Here is a 17,537-nt window from a genome sequence, read left to right on the forward strand (position 1 = left end):
TAATGGAAAACTTATGCAGTTCTTTTTCTTTATTGGTTTATATTCCATTCAGCTGAAGTGCCAATGTAAAGCCAAAAGTGCATATAACAAAAATGTACTCTGACTCAACTATGTGAAGGCTGAAAGACATTGAATACATTTAGAAAGTGCTGTGTGCMTATGTGTATTTTTAACTGTTTTGGTTCTTATGAAAGACAATTAAAAGAACTTATTCTGTTATCTCTAGGCCAGTGATTTCCAGATGCTATTTTTAAAGCCCAACAGATAGATTGGTTTTGCATCGAAGACGGTGTGTTTTATGTTTATAAACACACAGAAGGGAAAGGGGAAATGTTATTTTAAAACTACAGTTTGAAAGGTCATTCCAACCTCAGCCCTCCAACGGGGTATCACTGCTTCTCACCAGCATTATTTTTACGTGTTCTGTCAAGGAATTGATGTAGTTTCTGTTTTTTGTTCCCAGAAGCTTCCACACAATTTGCAAGCTGGTTAGATGCCCCTTTCTCGTCTGTGCTGAGAATGCATTCTGCAGTTTGCTCACTTAGCTACAGAGAGGCTTTTTTTTCCTTTGACCTAGACTGCTAATCCCATATTGCAAAGAGCAGCAGCTGTGCYTTGTGTGCGGAGGTCTCCGCACCGCGTGCAGCCTCGGTCGTTAGAGCAAGCCCCTCTCTGTGCGTTCTGCTTTTTCAGTTACTGAAAGGGTGGCTTTCTGTTTCGTTGCTTATAAAAGCTATCTTCAGTTTTGTGGAAGCCTGCAAATACCTGAAATAAATTTTTCAAAAATGTAGGCTTCCAAGAACTGCTACGCACAATTTCACAAAACTGTGTTTGAGTTGAATGTTTCTGACATTCAGGAGAAGAACCGTTTGAGTTGCTTTTCAGAAAGCTGATGAGCCCTATTTCTGTTTAAAATTTAAAGACTTTAATAGATATGTTGAATTGTAGCTCTAATGGATGTAATTATGATTAAGCCAGATTTTTGTGTCCACACTGTATCCTTGTTTAACTTGGAATAATCAAACTGCAGTTGCTGTCAGTATAATTCCCTCAGTTAAACATTTCTAAATGCATACGTGTCAACTTACTGTAAGACTTGAACAGATAAAGCTGTTTGCTGCTGTAGAGCCTTCTTCTGAAAGGAAAGGCAAAACTTCCATCACCTGTAAAGGGAGAATTTGGCTTGTAGTTCCTCTAAGAGGAGAGTAAGTAAAATATTTAATTAGTAAGCACGAATTTTGCTTTTCAGTTAATCTGGTAGTTGGGCGTATTTTTGCTATACTTTCATGTTCTGTAACAATCTTTATTCTGTAGCTGAGCTTGAATTTTCAAGTATATGGTACTGAGTTAAATGCATTCCCTGAATCTTCAAGTCGCTAAAGTTTTGGAGGCTGTGGACACGTGTAGTCCAGCCCAACCCAACTTTTGCCTCTTTTACATTTCAAAGCTTACTCTTTGCTCCAGCTGTTTTTATTTGCTACGCAGAACCTGCGCCAAGGTGCCGCCCCAGGTGTGCAGAAGCACGGCAGGAAACGAGAAGGAGTAAAGGCGAGTTTGTGAGCGGCTGTCTGGAGCGGCAGAGTCGCCGGATGGGGAGTAGGAAGGGGACTGAAAAGCCAGCAGTGGGGACAGCTGGTTTGTGTGTGCAAGGAGAGGCAGGGCAGGCGGGAGGCAAAGCTTCCATGGGAGATGTGTTGGGCAGCGCTCGGGCGTGCTCTGTTTTTAACTGGTGCTTTGTAGAGGTATTGAGCGATTGCAGCTTAATCTGTTAATGAGATTCAAGTATGCAACAAGAAACCTGCACGCATTAAAAATTAACAAGAAAAAAATGTTGATTACCCCTGTTTTGCCTTAATGCARCTGTACTCACACCTCTGTTCTAGGGTGGCTTCAGCATAGGAGTAAACTACTGGACTGCTAGAGGTAGTACCAAAAGGCACTTTTTCTTTCTCTTTTCTTTTTTTTATTCTTGTATCCACAGATTTTCATGAAATAGTGAGTGGCTTTTTTTTTCCCTGAGGCCTTACTACATGTGACATGCCACAAGGGATTGATTTTGTGCCTATATTTAAAAAAAAGAAAAAGAAAAAAAGCACTGAGAAATGGTGAGATGCCATGAGCTCACATTGCAGCCTCTATACTGACAGCACTCAGATGGTTATCATCTTTGTAGATGCCGTATGTGTAAAAGATTGCATTTAGATCAGATTCAGCTGGTTTAAACATAATCCAAGTTGAGTAATGATATTGATGAAGCACCTATCTTAGGAAACAGGCCAGGATATTATCCAGTGTAGTATGAGTAATTGTATTCCAGTCTGTAAGACAGTGTGGAGCCTGGTTACTCCTAACTTATTAATTTGCTCAAGAAACTCAAGAYTAGATACTGTCACCTCTCATTTTTCAGATTGTATCCGTCAATAACTTTATTTTCCATGCTATTTTGTTCTCTCAGTCTTTTTTTTTTAATGAAACAGTTATTCTTACACCTCAAGTGAGTGAATATGTTTTTTTTCTTCTCAATTCAGTTGTTATGTGTTCTGCCATGCCTTTTGCTTTTCTTGTGCTTGACCTGGTTATATACTTATTTGTTGCTGTAGTTTCTTGAGTCATCTTGACTCTGGAACATAGTTCCTGTATTTGTGATGAGCAGAATATCAAAACTGAGCTTGAATGTTTGATTCCATCCCCAGCATTTACTGTCTTGATTGTTCTAAATTCGGTCATATTGACAACTAATAAAAATGCAGTTGCATCCTATTTTTATATGAAATTGTACAGTTTATAGTACTTCCAGTGACCAAAGTAGTACTGAGAACATCTAGTACTCATTTGTTCCAGGCTTTCAATAGTATAATAAAAATAAACTCTTTCTACAAGCCGCAGGAAATTGAACATGTGAATGTTCAAATTATATTCATATATTTATATAATCACTGCATTGCTGAGAAGTTTGGGAACATACATATTTTTTCCATATCTGCTTAAGCTGTTTTTTAAGTTAATAAAGAACTAAAAATACTATTTTTTGTACTTTTATACTTTTTTTATTTGTACATTTTTAAAATGATGATGAGCACAGTTCTAGGGAGAATAATTTTTTGCATGAATTGACTCAGTGAGGGTTGAATACAGCACTGAAGTGTCCTACATGATGATATGCATTGACTTCAGTATCTGGCTTGGGCTGAAAGCCGGAGTCTTAGCTCAATATTGAGAGACTTGTTGGAGGTAKAAAGAATTCTGAAGACTTCACTCTTATCTTTATGTTCTTCTTGTTAGCGTTGGTCAAGCTGTATAGTAATTGAGCAGTTCACTTTTGTTAATTGTCTAAATTTTGCCATCTGCTGGAGAGCTTTTTAGTGACATTATAATTTAGTCCAGCTGGAGCTCTGCTTAGTTTTCTGGCTAGTTTTTTTTATCATGTTTTCACCAAATATTGGTCAGTTTTGTTGTGGGGAAAAAAAAATTAGTAGGTATCTGGAATGACTAATAGCTTACAGTGTTGTGTTGTGTAGTTGTTTTAAGTGCAGGGGATTTTCTTTATATATATCAAAACCAGACACTTCCATGGCAGTTGACACCTTTCTGCTTCCCGAGTGCTTGCTCGAGTGCGGCACAGAAAACGGTCGTGCTTTCCCGGGTTCTGTTATGCTCATTTATCGCAGCCTGGTGGCAGAAGCTGGAAGGTGTGAGGGGGAAACGGGAAAGGGCGAGAGGAGGTGCCGGTGGAGGAACCGCCACGTACCCGGCAGGCGACCGCTTTACCTTGTGTTCCACCACTGTTAGAGGTGATGTGCAAAGTCCTTGCCGAGCCATYCGGAGCACCAACAACTGTGTGTGTGGATACCACCTTCTTGCTGGCTGATCTTGTTCAGGTCTCAAAGTGTGGAGCATACAGGGCATACCAGTTTAAGCTTTTTGGTACTCCTGGCCAATGCACAGTAATTGCATGCTTTCTGCTGTAATTTACTACAAGCTGCACCTCTCTCTTAGTGATGTGTTGYGTGAACATCTTCGATTTAGCCTACCTCTTTTTAAAGACATCGCTCTAAACTGTTCCCCAGGCTTTGCTATGACTTAAACAGTGAAGTTACTGTTTGAGTGTATTAGACATATTGTGTGTCCTAAAGTAACRCAGAAGGATTCCCTCACCCCCTGTCGCGTTAAACAGTATGAGAAYGTTGCAGATTCTTTGACTTGGTTGTTCTTTTTTTTTCCCCCAGTGAAGGAAAATAATAATCCCTGCAGAATCACGGAAGCACTGTAGAGTAAGAGTTTGGCTTTAGGAAAAAGGGARGAACTTGAAACCGTAGAAACTTGACTTTCTTAATGTAATCGAGACATTTTGCAGTATTATGTTGTGGGTTTGTTTTTTGGAAGGGGGGGGGATCGTGGTTTTTTTGCTTTAAGGCTGTAACAGCACACATCAAAGCAGTTCTCCTAAACTTTAAGGACCTCTTGACACAAGCTTTCAGTGTTTCCTAAATATATTACAGCAGTAAGAATGAGAAACGAGTTCAAAGTGTTGTGTTCACTCAGTGTAGCGTTACTGTAAYGTAATGATAAATTGAGTTTACTTGGWAGCACTCAGATTGTGGTGGAATATTTCTTGGAGTGGTTGTCAGAGCAGTCTGATAAAGTTCTCTTATTCATTGCTCTTCAAGCTTTATGGAAGTCTTAACTTTCATAGCTTCCATAGTTATGGGTGTTTGTGGGTTGTTGGGGTTTTCCTTGTTTTTGCTTTTTTCATATATCAGAAATTCTGTACTGGTGAGAAGTGAGGAGGTTGTTCAGTTTTGTCTGGTATTTATGCAAGTCTCCATGCCTAGCTGAGGAAGTAGCTACCATCCCCCTCGGAGCATCAGGCCATGGTCCTTATGCACGTGCRTGTTAGCTCTGTGCGCAGCTCTTCTACCAGCTGCTCCCGGCGGCTGCAGGCCTAGTGAGAAGCAGCTCTGGTGTATCCCAGATCATGTTAGCCCTTCCACATGGGCTGCAGACTTGATTTGTGCACATACCGTGACTCAAGGTATCCAGAATAAGATATCAGGATGAAAATAAGGTATTTCTTTGGGAATCATAAGCATGCTCAGAAATATTATGTGAAGATTTTTTTTTAATATAAAAAATTGGGAAATAAACAGTTTATATGTTTCTATGGAGAGAAACAATAAGGTCCTAGAACGATAGCAGTAGTACCAGGATGCCTTATCTTTAAGCTGCGTATGTGGTGGTACAATGTACACACACAAGCACTAGTAAAGATATAATTGAAGCCATTAAATCATTTTTCACTTGTGACTTCAGTCAATATCAAACTTGGTATATATTAAAGAATTTTTTTAAAATTTCGGGAAGCCTTTGCCTACRTGCTGTGTCCTACTGTCTATTGAATTGCCTGCTACGACTAGGGAAGCATAGGGACTGATGAACAGCCGATCCTCGGACCATCTCAACTTGGTATTTATCATCGTGTACAACTGCAGTAGGCAATGATGGGGAAGCATTTGAATGCAGTGTATTGTAGTTGTATCTATTCAGTTTTTTAATCAAATAGCCTCAGGTGTTTGATTATTGTTTTTGTAAACATACCTTTCAAGAATTTCCAGCTCGGTACTGAAATGTTGGCAAAAATCCCTCAGTACTGAAATGTTGGCAAAAAATCCCTCGTTTGGAGCCATAGATCCATACCATTTGAATGTAACTCCTATTTACTTTTCCCTAGTTACAACTTCACTTTTTCAGCATTCCTCTTGGAGTAGCCACACTATTTCATTGTGGAGTGAAGAGTGTTAAGTTATTACTGGGGCTTGTCAATGGCCACAACAGCAACTCTGGGTTTGCTCCTGACAACATAGCATTTTGAGGTGACTTGCGTGTAGCATTTTGAGGTGACTTGTGTGGTCTAACCCATACCACTCTTTGAACAATCATAGATTGGTAAGGTTGGCAGGGACCTCTGGAGATCATCTAGTCCAGTTGTCAAGCGAGTGGCCCATATGGGGATTGAACCCGCCACCTTGGCGTTAGCAGCACCAGACTCTAACCAACTGAGCTAAACCTGCCCTACTCTTGGGCACCTCTGTGATAAAGCTTAAGGTTGACAGTGTCCCATGGGGGAAGATGTAAATTCTCTCTGCTTTGTTTTGCAGAAGCTGCAGTATTGCAGTATTGATTCAGAAATTTCTCTCTCCCTCATTTTTAAAAAGCATATTTTAGTTCTTAGATTTAGAGGAATGATTGTTTATTTATTTATTAAACCAAGAAGTTTAGGAGCCTTGACTTGAACAAGCTCCCTGAAGATCAAGTTTTTAGATCTTTCAACATCTGAACTCCAAAAGGTTTGAAACCTAGATTTTCTTGCCCCTGGGCGCTGTTATCTGAGTGGGAGACAAGCTCAGAAAACTATTGACGTGAACACACAAAGGTTCCTCTCTTTCTGGTGGGTTCTTCTTTTGCCTGGAGGTCCCTTTCTTCCTTGTCACTCAACAATTTGAAACTGTTGATGAAAACCCCGTACGTTTGGTTTGTCCTTCAGAACACTCTGAACAAACTCAAGCTTCTCAAAGGCRAATGCTTGAAACAGAGCACTACTCTGTTATTTCTTTCCATTTCTTAATCTACTCTTATAGATAATGGACACTGATTGTATTTTCTTTTAATTGGTGTGTTAATCTATTTTCTAGTGATATTCTGCCTGTTGCAAGAAGACTGACAATACCCTATRCTACATAGCTTAAAAAAGAAAAGCTTAATTACTGTTGGTAAATTTGAACCAACCAGGTGTGTGTCTTGTGGCTAGCGCAGCTTTGTGGGTAAGCTCCCTACTAACAATTTCCTCGTATTTTTGTAAATCTGAGAAAAAACATCTGGGGACGCATCTAGATGGTTCCTTCAGGCATCTCTAGTTGCCCAGCAGTGAGGCTCAGTTGCCGTACTCGGTCAGTGAAGGGAGATCGCCTTTTCAAATGGGCCCCTCTGAACACTTCATTTAGCTACGTGTTATGGGTTGTCCTTTAGGGAATGTTATTCTTTTCAAAGCTAAAATAATTGTCTAAAATTAAGTGTCAGAATATTCCTTCTTCCTTTTACAGTAGATGGCTGAATCCAAACTGCGGGGAACATGAAGACAGTGGCGGGGTTGGAGATAGAGGTTGAGAGAGACCCCTTCGGATGTGCCTCACTTCTCAGGAGATTGAAAAATTGCTCAAAGAACCAAAATGCCAGATCAGTATTTTATTTCTGCTACCTGAAACGCTGTTACCTGCYGCACTGCGCTAATTAAGTAGGTTAACAACTTAAGAGGACGGTGTCTGTASCACGTGTTGACAAGCGTGCGTTTCTCTTCTTGCTTTATGCCCGGCACTTAGCAACCTAATGTGCCGGAAGTGTAAATGTTGTTCTTTCCCTTTCTGCCTCCCAAATGTAAGGGTGGCTTCAGGAAAAACACGTCATTCACAGTTGTTTTGTTTCCTGGAAATCTTGTAGTCTGACCAAAAAGACAATATAAACGCGTTTTTCCTTGCATTCAAGTGATTTGATGATGCATGTAAATGACTCCTTGAAATATCTTTTTATGTTGGCAACTTTTGTCGGTCTTAAATAAGTTACTGAAGGCTTTCACGCAGGCCCTGTTCAGCTACGGGAATGTTGTTCATCCTAATCATGCTTTGTGAAGAGGCGCATGCTCTGCCCTGTGTTGTGTTTTTTTTTTTTTTTTTTTTTTAAGTAAAAATTATTTGCCAGTTGCAACTTGGAAGCTGTTAGTTTTTTTAGTCTCTGCTATTATGATAGATGATTTTCATTAGAAATACTGGTGACTTGCATAAGTTCTCTCTTCTCTCTTTCTTCCTCTTGAAGTTACTGAAAAAGTGAAAAAAATCTCGGTTACTTTCTGTGGTTAGTAACCTTACCTTGCAAAGAAAAAAACAATAAAGATTAACTGTGTGTATGTGTTTTTTTTTTTTTTTTTTTTTTTTTTTCATTAGAAATACTGGTGACTTGCATAAGTTCTCTCTTCTCTCTTTCTTCCTCTTGAAGTTACTGAAAAAGTGAAAAAAATCTCGGTTACTTTCTGTGGTTAGTAACCTTACCTTGCAAAGAAAAAAACAATAAAGATTAACTGTGTGTGTGTGTTTTTTTTTTTTTTTTTAAGCCTGGTACCCAGTGTGTCTCATTGCTGTCATATGTCCTTGCTGTTCTCTGAAATCCAGGGAGTTTGCCATTCATTAATTTCAGGATGTTTTGAATGAACTGAAGAACAATATCTAGGCCCTTTGGGTCAGTGTTTTGACATGACCATTCCTTTATATAAAGGATTTTCTAGGGTAATTCTGCTACGTATGCTTTTCTCAGTGAAAGGCCCGAGAGCCTCAGGGTTAGGCCGGCTGCGAGAGGGGAAGGGTTTTCAGAGCGCGTAGCCTGTGGGCAGAGGACTTAATGAATCGCAGAGCTAGCRCCGGTTTACTGTTTATCGAAAGAGGGCAATAGTTTGTAATCAGATCTTTAACTTATTTTTCATATCTGTACTGAGAGTATTTAGGGAAATGTTGTTTACCATAACGTCAAGTCGACATGGTTTGGTTTAGCTGTGCTCAATATTGGAAGTTGCTTGATTAAGACAAAATTGACTATGGCAGAGTGAACCGAAAAAGCAATTGAAAATGTATTTTTTTGAAAAATTGGATTAACTTTCTTAAATTTACCAGTTCTATTTTGGTTAGTCCTCAGGCGGCTGAGTGTCTGCATTGTAGGCTGAGCAGACTGTGAAAGAGAGGCTGTCACAAAAAGTAGTTTTTCAGCAGTCGGGGATCTTGGGTTCTGTTCTCGTCGCTGACTCACCGCCCAAGCCACCCCAGCGGCGTGGTGACTCACGGCGTGTCTCTGCCTCGCTTTCACTTCCTATAAAAGCAGAGTATTACTTAGATCGTGCCCAGTGTTTGAAAGTTTCCTTTGCTTCTGCTGCTTCTGTGTTTAAGCWCCAGGTGCTACTCCAGTAACCTGCACAATTCCATCTAATTTCGCCTAGACCCTGTATGCACTTGGGGTCTGCAGAGGTGATTGTCCACTAAGAAGCAGAGTTTAGTGAGAAAATTGTTCTCTTCCTTACTATTTGTAATGCTTAGATGCAGCAAACTTTTTAAAGGACTTTTTATATTTAATCCCTAAGATGCACTTCTAAGCTGAGTGCTGCAGCTTCATTGCTGTTCCTTATTTCTGTATTATTGTTTGTTACCCAACAGCCACATCACGTTTAATAGCCAGGGGTTCTGAAAGACTGAAGTTGTGTTGTGGGGTTTTATTTTATTTTTAGCATTTCAATAGCCTATGCAGATCAACAACACAGTGATATATTGCATTTTGGTTCACYCAGTTGTACTGTTTTTCAGAATGATTTCAGGAGCTTCCCAGGAGGAGTATTTCAGTGTAACAAGATGCAGTCCTAAGAAATAAAAACTTTAATTTTATTTTTTGCTAAATTTCATTCTGTTAGTTGCAATAACTCAAAATACTTTGAACAATTGTCCTCCCATCAAGTATCTTCAATGTCTTTAAAGAGTTTACTGAGTTTTTTATACCCTGAATACAAAGGAGAAGTGTAGAATGRAACATAAAATTATTCAAGAACAAATTTTTGGAGAGCTTATGGACAGATGATTTGCATTTAAGTAGAAGCTGAGATTGGTGTAATGTGGCTCAACTTAAAAACTGACAGATGAGTAACACTGTTTTTTTCTTTACTGGATCTGTCTTAGTAGGACACTCAAGATTGCATAGATATAACTAGTTTAACTAGGAAGGCTGTGCGTGTATGTGCATGCATTTTGTCTTCTAAAAATAGTTTTCTTTGAACAGGATTCAATTTTGACTTTGCCTGCTTCATTTTTAACATGAAGCAGGACTCCATGTGGAAAAACTAATGTCCTTGTATTGGCCAGCTAGAATTCCTCTTGCTGGGCACTGCTTCTTTTCAACTCTTCAGTACAATGTACTTCCATTTAGTTGGCACAATACGTGCAAAGTTTAAGAGAAGAATGYTATTGAATAAGATAGTAAAAACATGTTCTAATACTGCAAAAGTAATACTTCCATCAAATAACAAAACAAAGTATCCTGTAAAAATCAGGAGTGGCTGTACACAGTGACACAGTAGCTTTTCAATGTGAACAGCTCAGATAAACAACGAATTTTTGTGAAACCAAGCACGTGTTGTTATCTTGTCTGTCTCTTACTCTAATCAGTCACCGAGAGGTGTATTAACAGGATGAGCAAGGCAGAAGTGCCAAATTTGCATACATGCTTCTTTGTAGAATGTATTCAGTGTTTGGTAAGTACCGAATTGCTGTCTCTAGAAACCCAAATTCTTTCCCCAGAGCTGGAARAGCAAAAGTAAAGCTTGTGCAAGCTTGCTTTTGCTGGGGAAGCGTGAGATCCGCTGGCGTTTCCGAAAGGTGATGCCAGGCTCCGGGAGCCATTGAGGATGCAGCTTCTGCGCAGTGTGCCGCTGCACTCGACACCGTCCCCTGGTTTCACTGACGTGGGCAGGACAGCCAGTCCATGGTGATTTATTCACTGCCTACAGAGATAAAGGCTTACTGAATCAATACAGTCGTAAATAGGGATAGTGGCTGTATTCTGCAGAGAGGTGTTTCTGAAGAKGTGTTTGCGTCTCCTGTTAACCAACCTTAAAACATGCAAAAGTGGAAAAAACAGTTTATCTGGGAATAGGTGATACCAAGCTTGTCAGCTCTTAAGTTTTCAGCAGATGTCTGAGCATCAGTTTTAGAGTTTTAACTAGGCTATTAATAAAAAGATGACCAGTAAGGAGTCTGCTACTCTGTAACTGTAATATACAGCACTTACTTGGGGTAAACATGTCCTAGTTTTAAAGGACTATGTGATGCACCTAGATCAAACTCCTTAGAGCAGGGTTGTTAAGTTTAAGCTAGGTCTAATTATTCTGACAACTGATATAATTGTTGACTATACYAGTTTCATAAATGTATTACCAGACAGAGTAGTTTTATTGTGTATATTCTGTGTAATTCAGTATAAATTAATGCATTCTTGTTGGCATTTCCTTCAGTACTTTTTGTTCTAGTTGTTGATTCTTTGTCCRCATGAATTTCTCCAGATCAATCTTAGATTTAATTGTGTTAGGATGAAGACAAAGCTGTTTTGAAAAATGAAAACAAATTGTAATATGGGCTCTGGAGACAGGGAAAAGAGGCATACAGTAGTAGTAATGCTCTATACTGATGAGTAATGTACCAGGCACAGTCGTTTCCCAGACTTTTAATCAAATCTCTGATCAGCTTGTTCTGCCAGATAGTTCACTTTTCTTTGGCAGCATTAACGTTATCCCAGGGTATGTGCCCGGGCGTGTGGAGCGATGGGGGTGCTGAGGAGCACCTTATCAGCAGCCCCTACAGATAAAATAAAACCTGGCAACGGAGAAAGAATTGCTTCAGGTAAAACTGAAATGGCACTACGATTTAATGGGCAGCGTGTCAGCTATTGTGTGGTAGCTGCATGCAAGCAAGATATTTGTGCTAGTTTTATATTACTGATTAATGCAATTAGCCCATTCAGCTTGTTAGTCACATAGTTAAATTTTAGTGAAAGTAGAGCAATGCACTGGAAGTTACCTATTTTGTTCATTTTATGTGCTTGACACTTTTTTGCCTTTATATGTGCCTCTCTGCTTCCACTGTATTCACATGAAGGTTTTATATTGCAGATTTTTATCAATATTCAAATGAGCAATGATTCACCTATCTTGTTTCAGACTATTATCAGCACGTCTGAGCAGGCTAGCTGAGACATGGCTTGTGAGATATACTTATTTCTCTACTTCTTTAGAGGTGTGTTAGATTAAGGCTGGTTTCTCTCTAGTAATGTCGGCTCAGCAGTTCTTCCTCTTTAGTAACTGGGAATTTACCTGAGAATTACTGTTAATGTTACTGGGATCYGCATGGGCTTTCATCCCTAATTAGCCTTTGCCTCAACAAGCTTAAATTCACAAGAGTATTTTAGCAGCTTTAGGAAGGGGAAGTGAAAGTTGCATAAATTCCTAAATTTGTTAAGTATTTTTGCACAAATTGATGATTTTTTGAAGGTTGTAAAGTYGTAGAGAATATGAAATATTTTGCATGAAAAGATTGTTGCGTCAATTAAGAAAAATGAATTTTAACAAGTATTGGCAATATCYGTTGGCTGTTCGTGTTGATCTCTGGTGTTGCTTCAAGAAGCCGGGCAAGGGAGGAAGGTGACTCTGGTGCCCAGCAGTTGCAAAGGTAGCTTTGCAAACTGGAGTATGGGGCTCGTTAATGAGACGATGCCTGTCTCCAAGCGCTGTTCAGTAGCGTATTCAAATAAATTGGTTGCGTGACAGCGGTACTGTATACCTTGGGGAAAACAGAAATTTGAATGTAAGCAAACTTGCAGTAGTGGTGGATTTTGCTTGGGTAGCATGTTTCTTAACCGTCAAATTATAAAAGGCTTGGGGGTTCTGAACATAACTTTTCAGATTTTATTAAAAGATGTGGTGAAATATCAAGAGCATATACCTATGCACTTTATTTAATAAACCCATGGAGAGCTTTTAAATGCAGAGATATCATCTCTGGCTCAAAATCCCTGAACTGTAAGCAGCTGGATTCCAGGAGAGCACTCCAGGAAAGCATCCCTGGGTATTTAGTGTTGTATTTACTCTTATATTCAATACTTCTGGTATCTACTGTTGATTACTAGGCTAGATGGGCTTCTGGTTTGATGCAGTACAGCTGTCCTTTTCCTCGTAGAGTCCTTTACACACTCTTTTTTTTTTTTTTTTCCTTCCTTCACGTGGAGGGATATGAAGGCTGAATGGGTTGTTGAGGTTTTTGCCTTTTGCTGTTCTTCTGCTGGGGCTGTACAGGTTGGTCTCGGGTGTTGCCCCGAGACATGGGGCGAGGGAGGAAGGTAATTGTGGTTCCCAGCAGTTACAAAGGTGGCTTTGCAAATCCTGGCCAGGGTATCTTGGGGAATATCATCTTTTGATATATTGTCAGTGAAAGTTGTCATTAAATATTTCTGCCCTTATGCTTTGAATCTCCCTAGTGTCCCATCTGAAGTTCCCAATTCTTCTGCGGGTCTGCRTAGCCCTATCAATCCTACGTAAATTAGCTTTTTGGAAAGATTTGTTTGAGTGGTTAGGTACAGTCCCAACATCATGTTTCCTGTCTGCRGCAGCTTTAACTGACACTGCCTGGAGTTGCTCCTCAGTGCTGGTAGAGAAGACCCACTGGCCGTTATGTGATTATACAGCGAGTTTGTCTCCAAAATGAAATTCTCAACTTTTTACTCTTTCATAATGTGAAAATACCAAAGCTTGGAGAAGGGCCCCTAATAATTCCAGTATTATATTCCTTTTTTTGTAATCATACCGTGTCGAAAGAAACCTTGACTTTCTCCAGGAAGAAAAAAAGTTCTGTTTAAATTATGCAGTGTATTGGATATAYGTATGGTAATTTCCTCTAGCTTAGACTTGCCTTTTTTTTCCTGTATGCTTTATTATTTGGTCAGCCCTGATAAAGTTTTATACTACTCCTCATGTAAATTGACTGTGTCTGATCCAGCAGTGCATGTCTCTGTGCCAGGGAGAGGAACAGGATTGATCTGTTAAGTGAAACAAGGAGACACTTGAAGAACTTAGTAGTACTTTACAAGTCTCTTAATGTTAAATTCTTCTGCTTCGCCAAAAGGGTCAGTTAGCAGATCGCTGTTTGCTTTTGTTGGACATAAGCATGATTGTATTTGTGTATGACATAGCCCAGATCTTAACAGAATAAGCAATGATGTGATCCCAGACTCACTTTAACCTTCACCTTTCCAGCTTAACGGGTTCTTGAACCAAACCTACGCAAACAGGCTCTTACAATTTTATTGTTTCTGATATTGCTTACTGTGTCTCTGTTAAATGTTTACTTTTTCAAGGGGCTTTGACTTGTACATGGATAGTTTCTCTTTGCATTGACTTTTATCCCATTAGATGTGTGCTTGTCCGTATACTGGTATTGTAGCATGAGACTTAGCTGTTTGCAAGCTTCTGTGTTACTAATCATTACCTCTGCTTTGCAGAACAGCTTCAAGTCCTKTAGGCTAACAGATCTGTAGTACCCTTGAATATTTTTACCTTTTTGTATTCAATGTCAGCAGTAAGCATGGATATTCCTCTTGTTTGAAGAATATTGTGCTTGAGTTTTTTTTTTCACTGACTTGTTAAACAAGTGCTACAGTTTGATTACTGCATTTACTGGATTACTGGTTTGGTTATTGCAGGCTATAGAATTTCCCCTATTATTTAGTRTTGTATAATTTAACCTTTTTGAAAGGGTTTTACTATATTTTGGGAGGAAGACCTTTTGTTTTTGCTTTATCTTGTGGGGTTTTCTTTAACTTTTTGGAAAAACTTTCTGTTGCTTCATCTAATAAGATTGTCACAGTAGCAAAATCAGCTCAGGAAGGACAACTTAGAGCACTTACTGACTGGCCAACCAACAAACCTGAAAGAAATCTCTTAAGGAAAGAAGTTGGAGTTGAGTATACTATTGCATTGACAGTGGAATTATCAGAGTGGTCATCATTTCATCAGGTTTTTGGTTTTGTTTTGTGGAGGAGGGGGTTGTACTTTATGCTTTTAATTTGATTCATTAGATCCTTCAACTTAAACATACACAAAAAAGGGGAAAAAAAAAAGCCCTTTTGAAATTGTGTTTTGTCTTCAACAGTGCCCTTAAAGATAGTCGTTTTCCCCCAATGACGAGGGATGAGCTGCCACGGCTTTTCTGCTCAGTGTCYCTACTCACTAACTTTGAAGATGTATGTGACTACATGGATTGGGAGGTAAGGATTTCAGATATCCTTTAAGAAAATTACTTTGATACCATAAGCCTCTGTAACAAAAGRCATAACATTTAAATTATCTGCATATATTTAGTATAGTTGTCATTGTTTTGCAATCTGTGCAAGAGATCGTTTTGGTAGAATTACCATCATCTTGGAAGTCTGAGTGATGAAAATGGAATAAAAAGTTGTTTTCTTGACACTTACGTGGGCAAAATAAAAAGTGGCCTGCACAGCTGATATTTATCTCTTTTTCTAAGACTCCATAATGCAAGGTATCGTCTGAGTGACAGTGTCCTTGGACCTTTCTTGCAACATAGCTAAGTGGACCGACCAGCCRAGTTTCTCTAGTGAGTCTGGAAAGAGGATATAACGGTATGAAAGCTAATAGCCTGATACGTGCTTCTGCAAAAAATGAAATCTCAAACCAAGCTATTTCATTTAGCCTGTAAGAATGAGCCATTTAGCTTTCCCAAAGCCTTTGCTTTCAGAGCCTGGCTTGCACAGGCTCCACATGCCCTTTACAGAGTGTGACTAAGTAAATCATTGCACTAGGTTTTGTTTGCTAATTGTGCATAGAGCAAAATCTATTTTACTTGCTTGATTCTAGGAAACCTGCATGTGTTCTGTGAGCATAAGTCGCAGATTAAGAAGCAAATGCTGCTTTTAGACTCTTTTGGGGGAAAGAGTACCAAAGGAAGTGTTACTCTCTCTTCTTATGCTCTTTCACTATTTTTTTTCTTAGATGCTTACAAAAAAACAAGTTGCTGGACTTTAGATGAACTTTTTATCTCAGCCAGTATAACTGTTGTGTTGCTCTTAGTCTATATTAGAGTAGATATATGAGACAATTTTAAAAAAATTTTTATGTGACAGTGAGGACATGGTATAATACCAGAGATGACACACAAGTTCTGATATTTCCCTTTAATAATAACTTAGTCCTACTAAATACTTAGGATGTTGAGCATACACAACAATAAAAACACATTGAATGGAAAGTTTGTTCACTGTTAAGATGGTAAGGGGCCCTGCTGTGGTGGTCTCCAGCCACCTCAACAGTATGAATTTCATGATAGTTGAAAAATTWAAAAAAAGTGTTTCCTGTACAATTCATCATGACAAAGGCTTCCTATCCTCTGATTCCTCCTGCAGAATATGATGAATGTATATTTTCTTTGGGATTAATCAGCATTTTCACCATAAACAGAGTTACTCATTACTTAACACCAGATAAAAAGATAAGTCTTAGCTGAAACTCTGTGTGTTTTAAACAAGAAGTAACTGTTCTTCAGGGGAGTCATTTCTTGTCTTGCTTCTGGGCCCTAAAAGTATCTTTGTTTTAAACCATGTTTTCAAGTATTCAGAACTGTAATGACTTCTAATATTAAACCTTAAAGACTAGAAGTCAAAAYTTTAACTGGTAGAATTCTCCCTGTTTTACTAGTTTAACTTTTGATAYGTAACATAGTGATGTTTTGGATATAACCATTTAATTAAATTTATTAAAAATTAGGCTATGTATGCACTCAAAATGTGGAAGCATGATGAGTCAGGTAATATTTAACTATTTTCATGCTATAGACTAAAATTATCATTAGATGCTATTTTATTCTCTCAATAGTAAACTTTTAAGATGCCCAAAATAGTCWTCCTTAAAAATCTGAAGCCAAAATCTGAGCTCAGAAAATCCACTCTCCCTTGAAAAGACTGGACCTTGTTCCTTGGAGACCTGCTCCTAGTTCATTACTTTAATGTTTGTGTRAAATGGAGGTTTTTACTTTCTATATCTTGTGGCAGAATTCCTCAGAGTTCCACAGCAGAGGAAACAAGTTTTTACAAAAATTGAAACTTTAGTCTATGGAGCTGAATATGGAAATGTCATTTTGCTCAGCAAACTTCTGCAAAAAGTCACCTTTTGGGATCTCATGATTGTTCCTACTGGAGAGGCCAAACTTATCAGTGGCAAACAGAGGGGTCAAAAATAGTCTGTTATCCATTTGCTTGGTCRCTCTCTCCTATTTTATTTAAAGCTTTTTAATACTAGGCTTTAAAAGCCTTTAGCAAATTGCTAGGAATTTTAAGAAGCAATTACAATATACATCCCACRTTGGAGACAGAGGTTGCTTTTTCATGTTTCTGTTTTTCTTCCTACAGATTAACCATGCTTCTGAAGTGATTGTGTCATATATAGATAATGCACAGGGTTCCCGTGCGAAAGGGGAAGTGGGGGGAATAAATATATATGAGAGAGACCTTGTCACTGTTAGTCCTCAAAAGAATGAATCATCACTGTATGTGCCCCTGTCAGTGAGAGAGCTTATGTCAGCCGTGTTTCTTCTAAGGGAGCTGCAGTTATGCAATGTTAATGGCAAAAAGACAATTCAGGATGGCTAGAATACACTGTAAAGAAATTCTGCATCTGCTGTCTGGTATAGTGCTAATTTCCAGATCATCTTGAAAAACATCAGCCTGGTTAGAGACCTTACTTCTGTAGGTGTGCTACTGATGATTTTGTGGGAGCTAATTCAGCAATTTGCTGACGGAGGTCAGAATATTTCCAAATTGCGGATTTAGACAACTTGCAATGCTCTGGCAGCTTAGAGACAAGATCATTTGAAGACATAGCTCAGGAGTGGCTCCTATAT

The 17,537-nt window shown here is 38.9% G+C and overlaps 1 protein-coding gene across 1 annotated transcript in view; it reads left to right on the plus strand.

Moving 5' to 3' along the window:
- The window catches only part of AMMECR1 (AMMECR nuclear protein 1), a 76,638-nt gene that overhangs the window by 47,092 nt on the left and 12,009 nt on the right, over window positions 1-17,537 (plus strand). Inside the window, exon 3 of the mRNA XM_085319619.1 lies at window positions 14,775-14,889. Coding sequence (XP_085175745.1) covers window positions 14,775-14,889 — 115 coding nt within the window. The remainder of the gene's footprint in view (window positions 1-14,774; window positions 14,890-17,537) is intronic.

Source organism: Rhea americana, unplaced genomic scaffold (assembly GCF_003343005.1).
Source record: "Rhea americana isolate MKP2758 unplaced genomic scaffold, rheAme1 scaffold_6, whole genome shotgun sequence".
NCBI lineage: Eukaryota > Metazoa > Chordata > Aves > Rheiformes > Rheidae > Rhea > Rhea americana.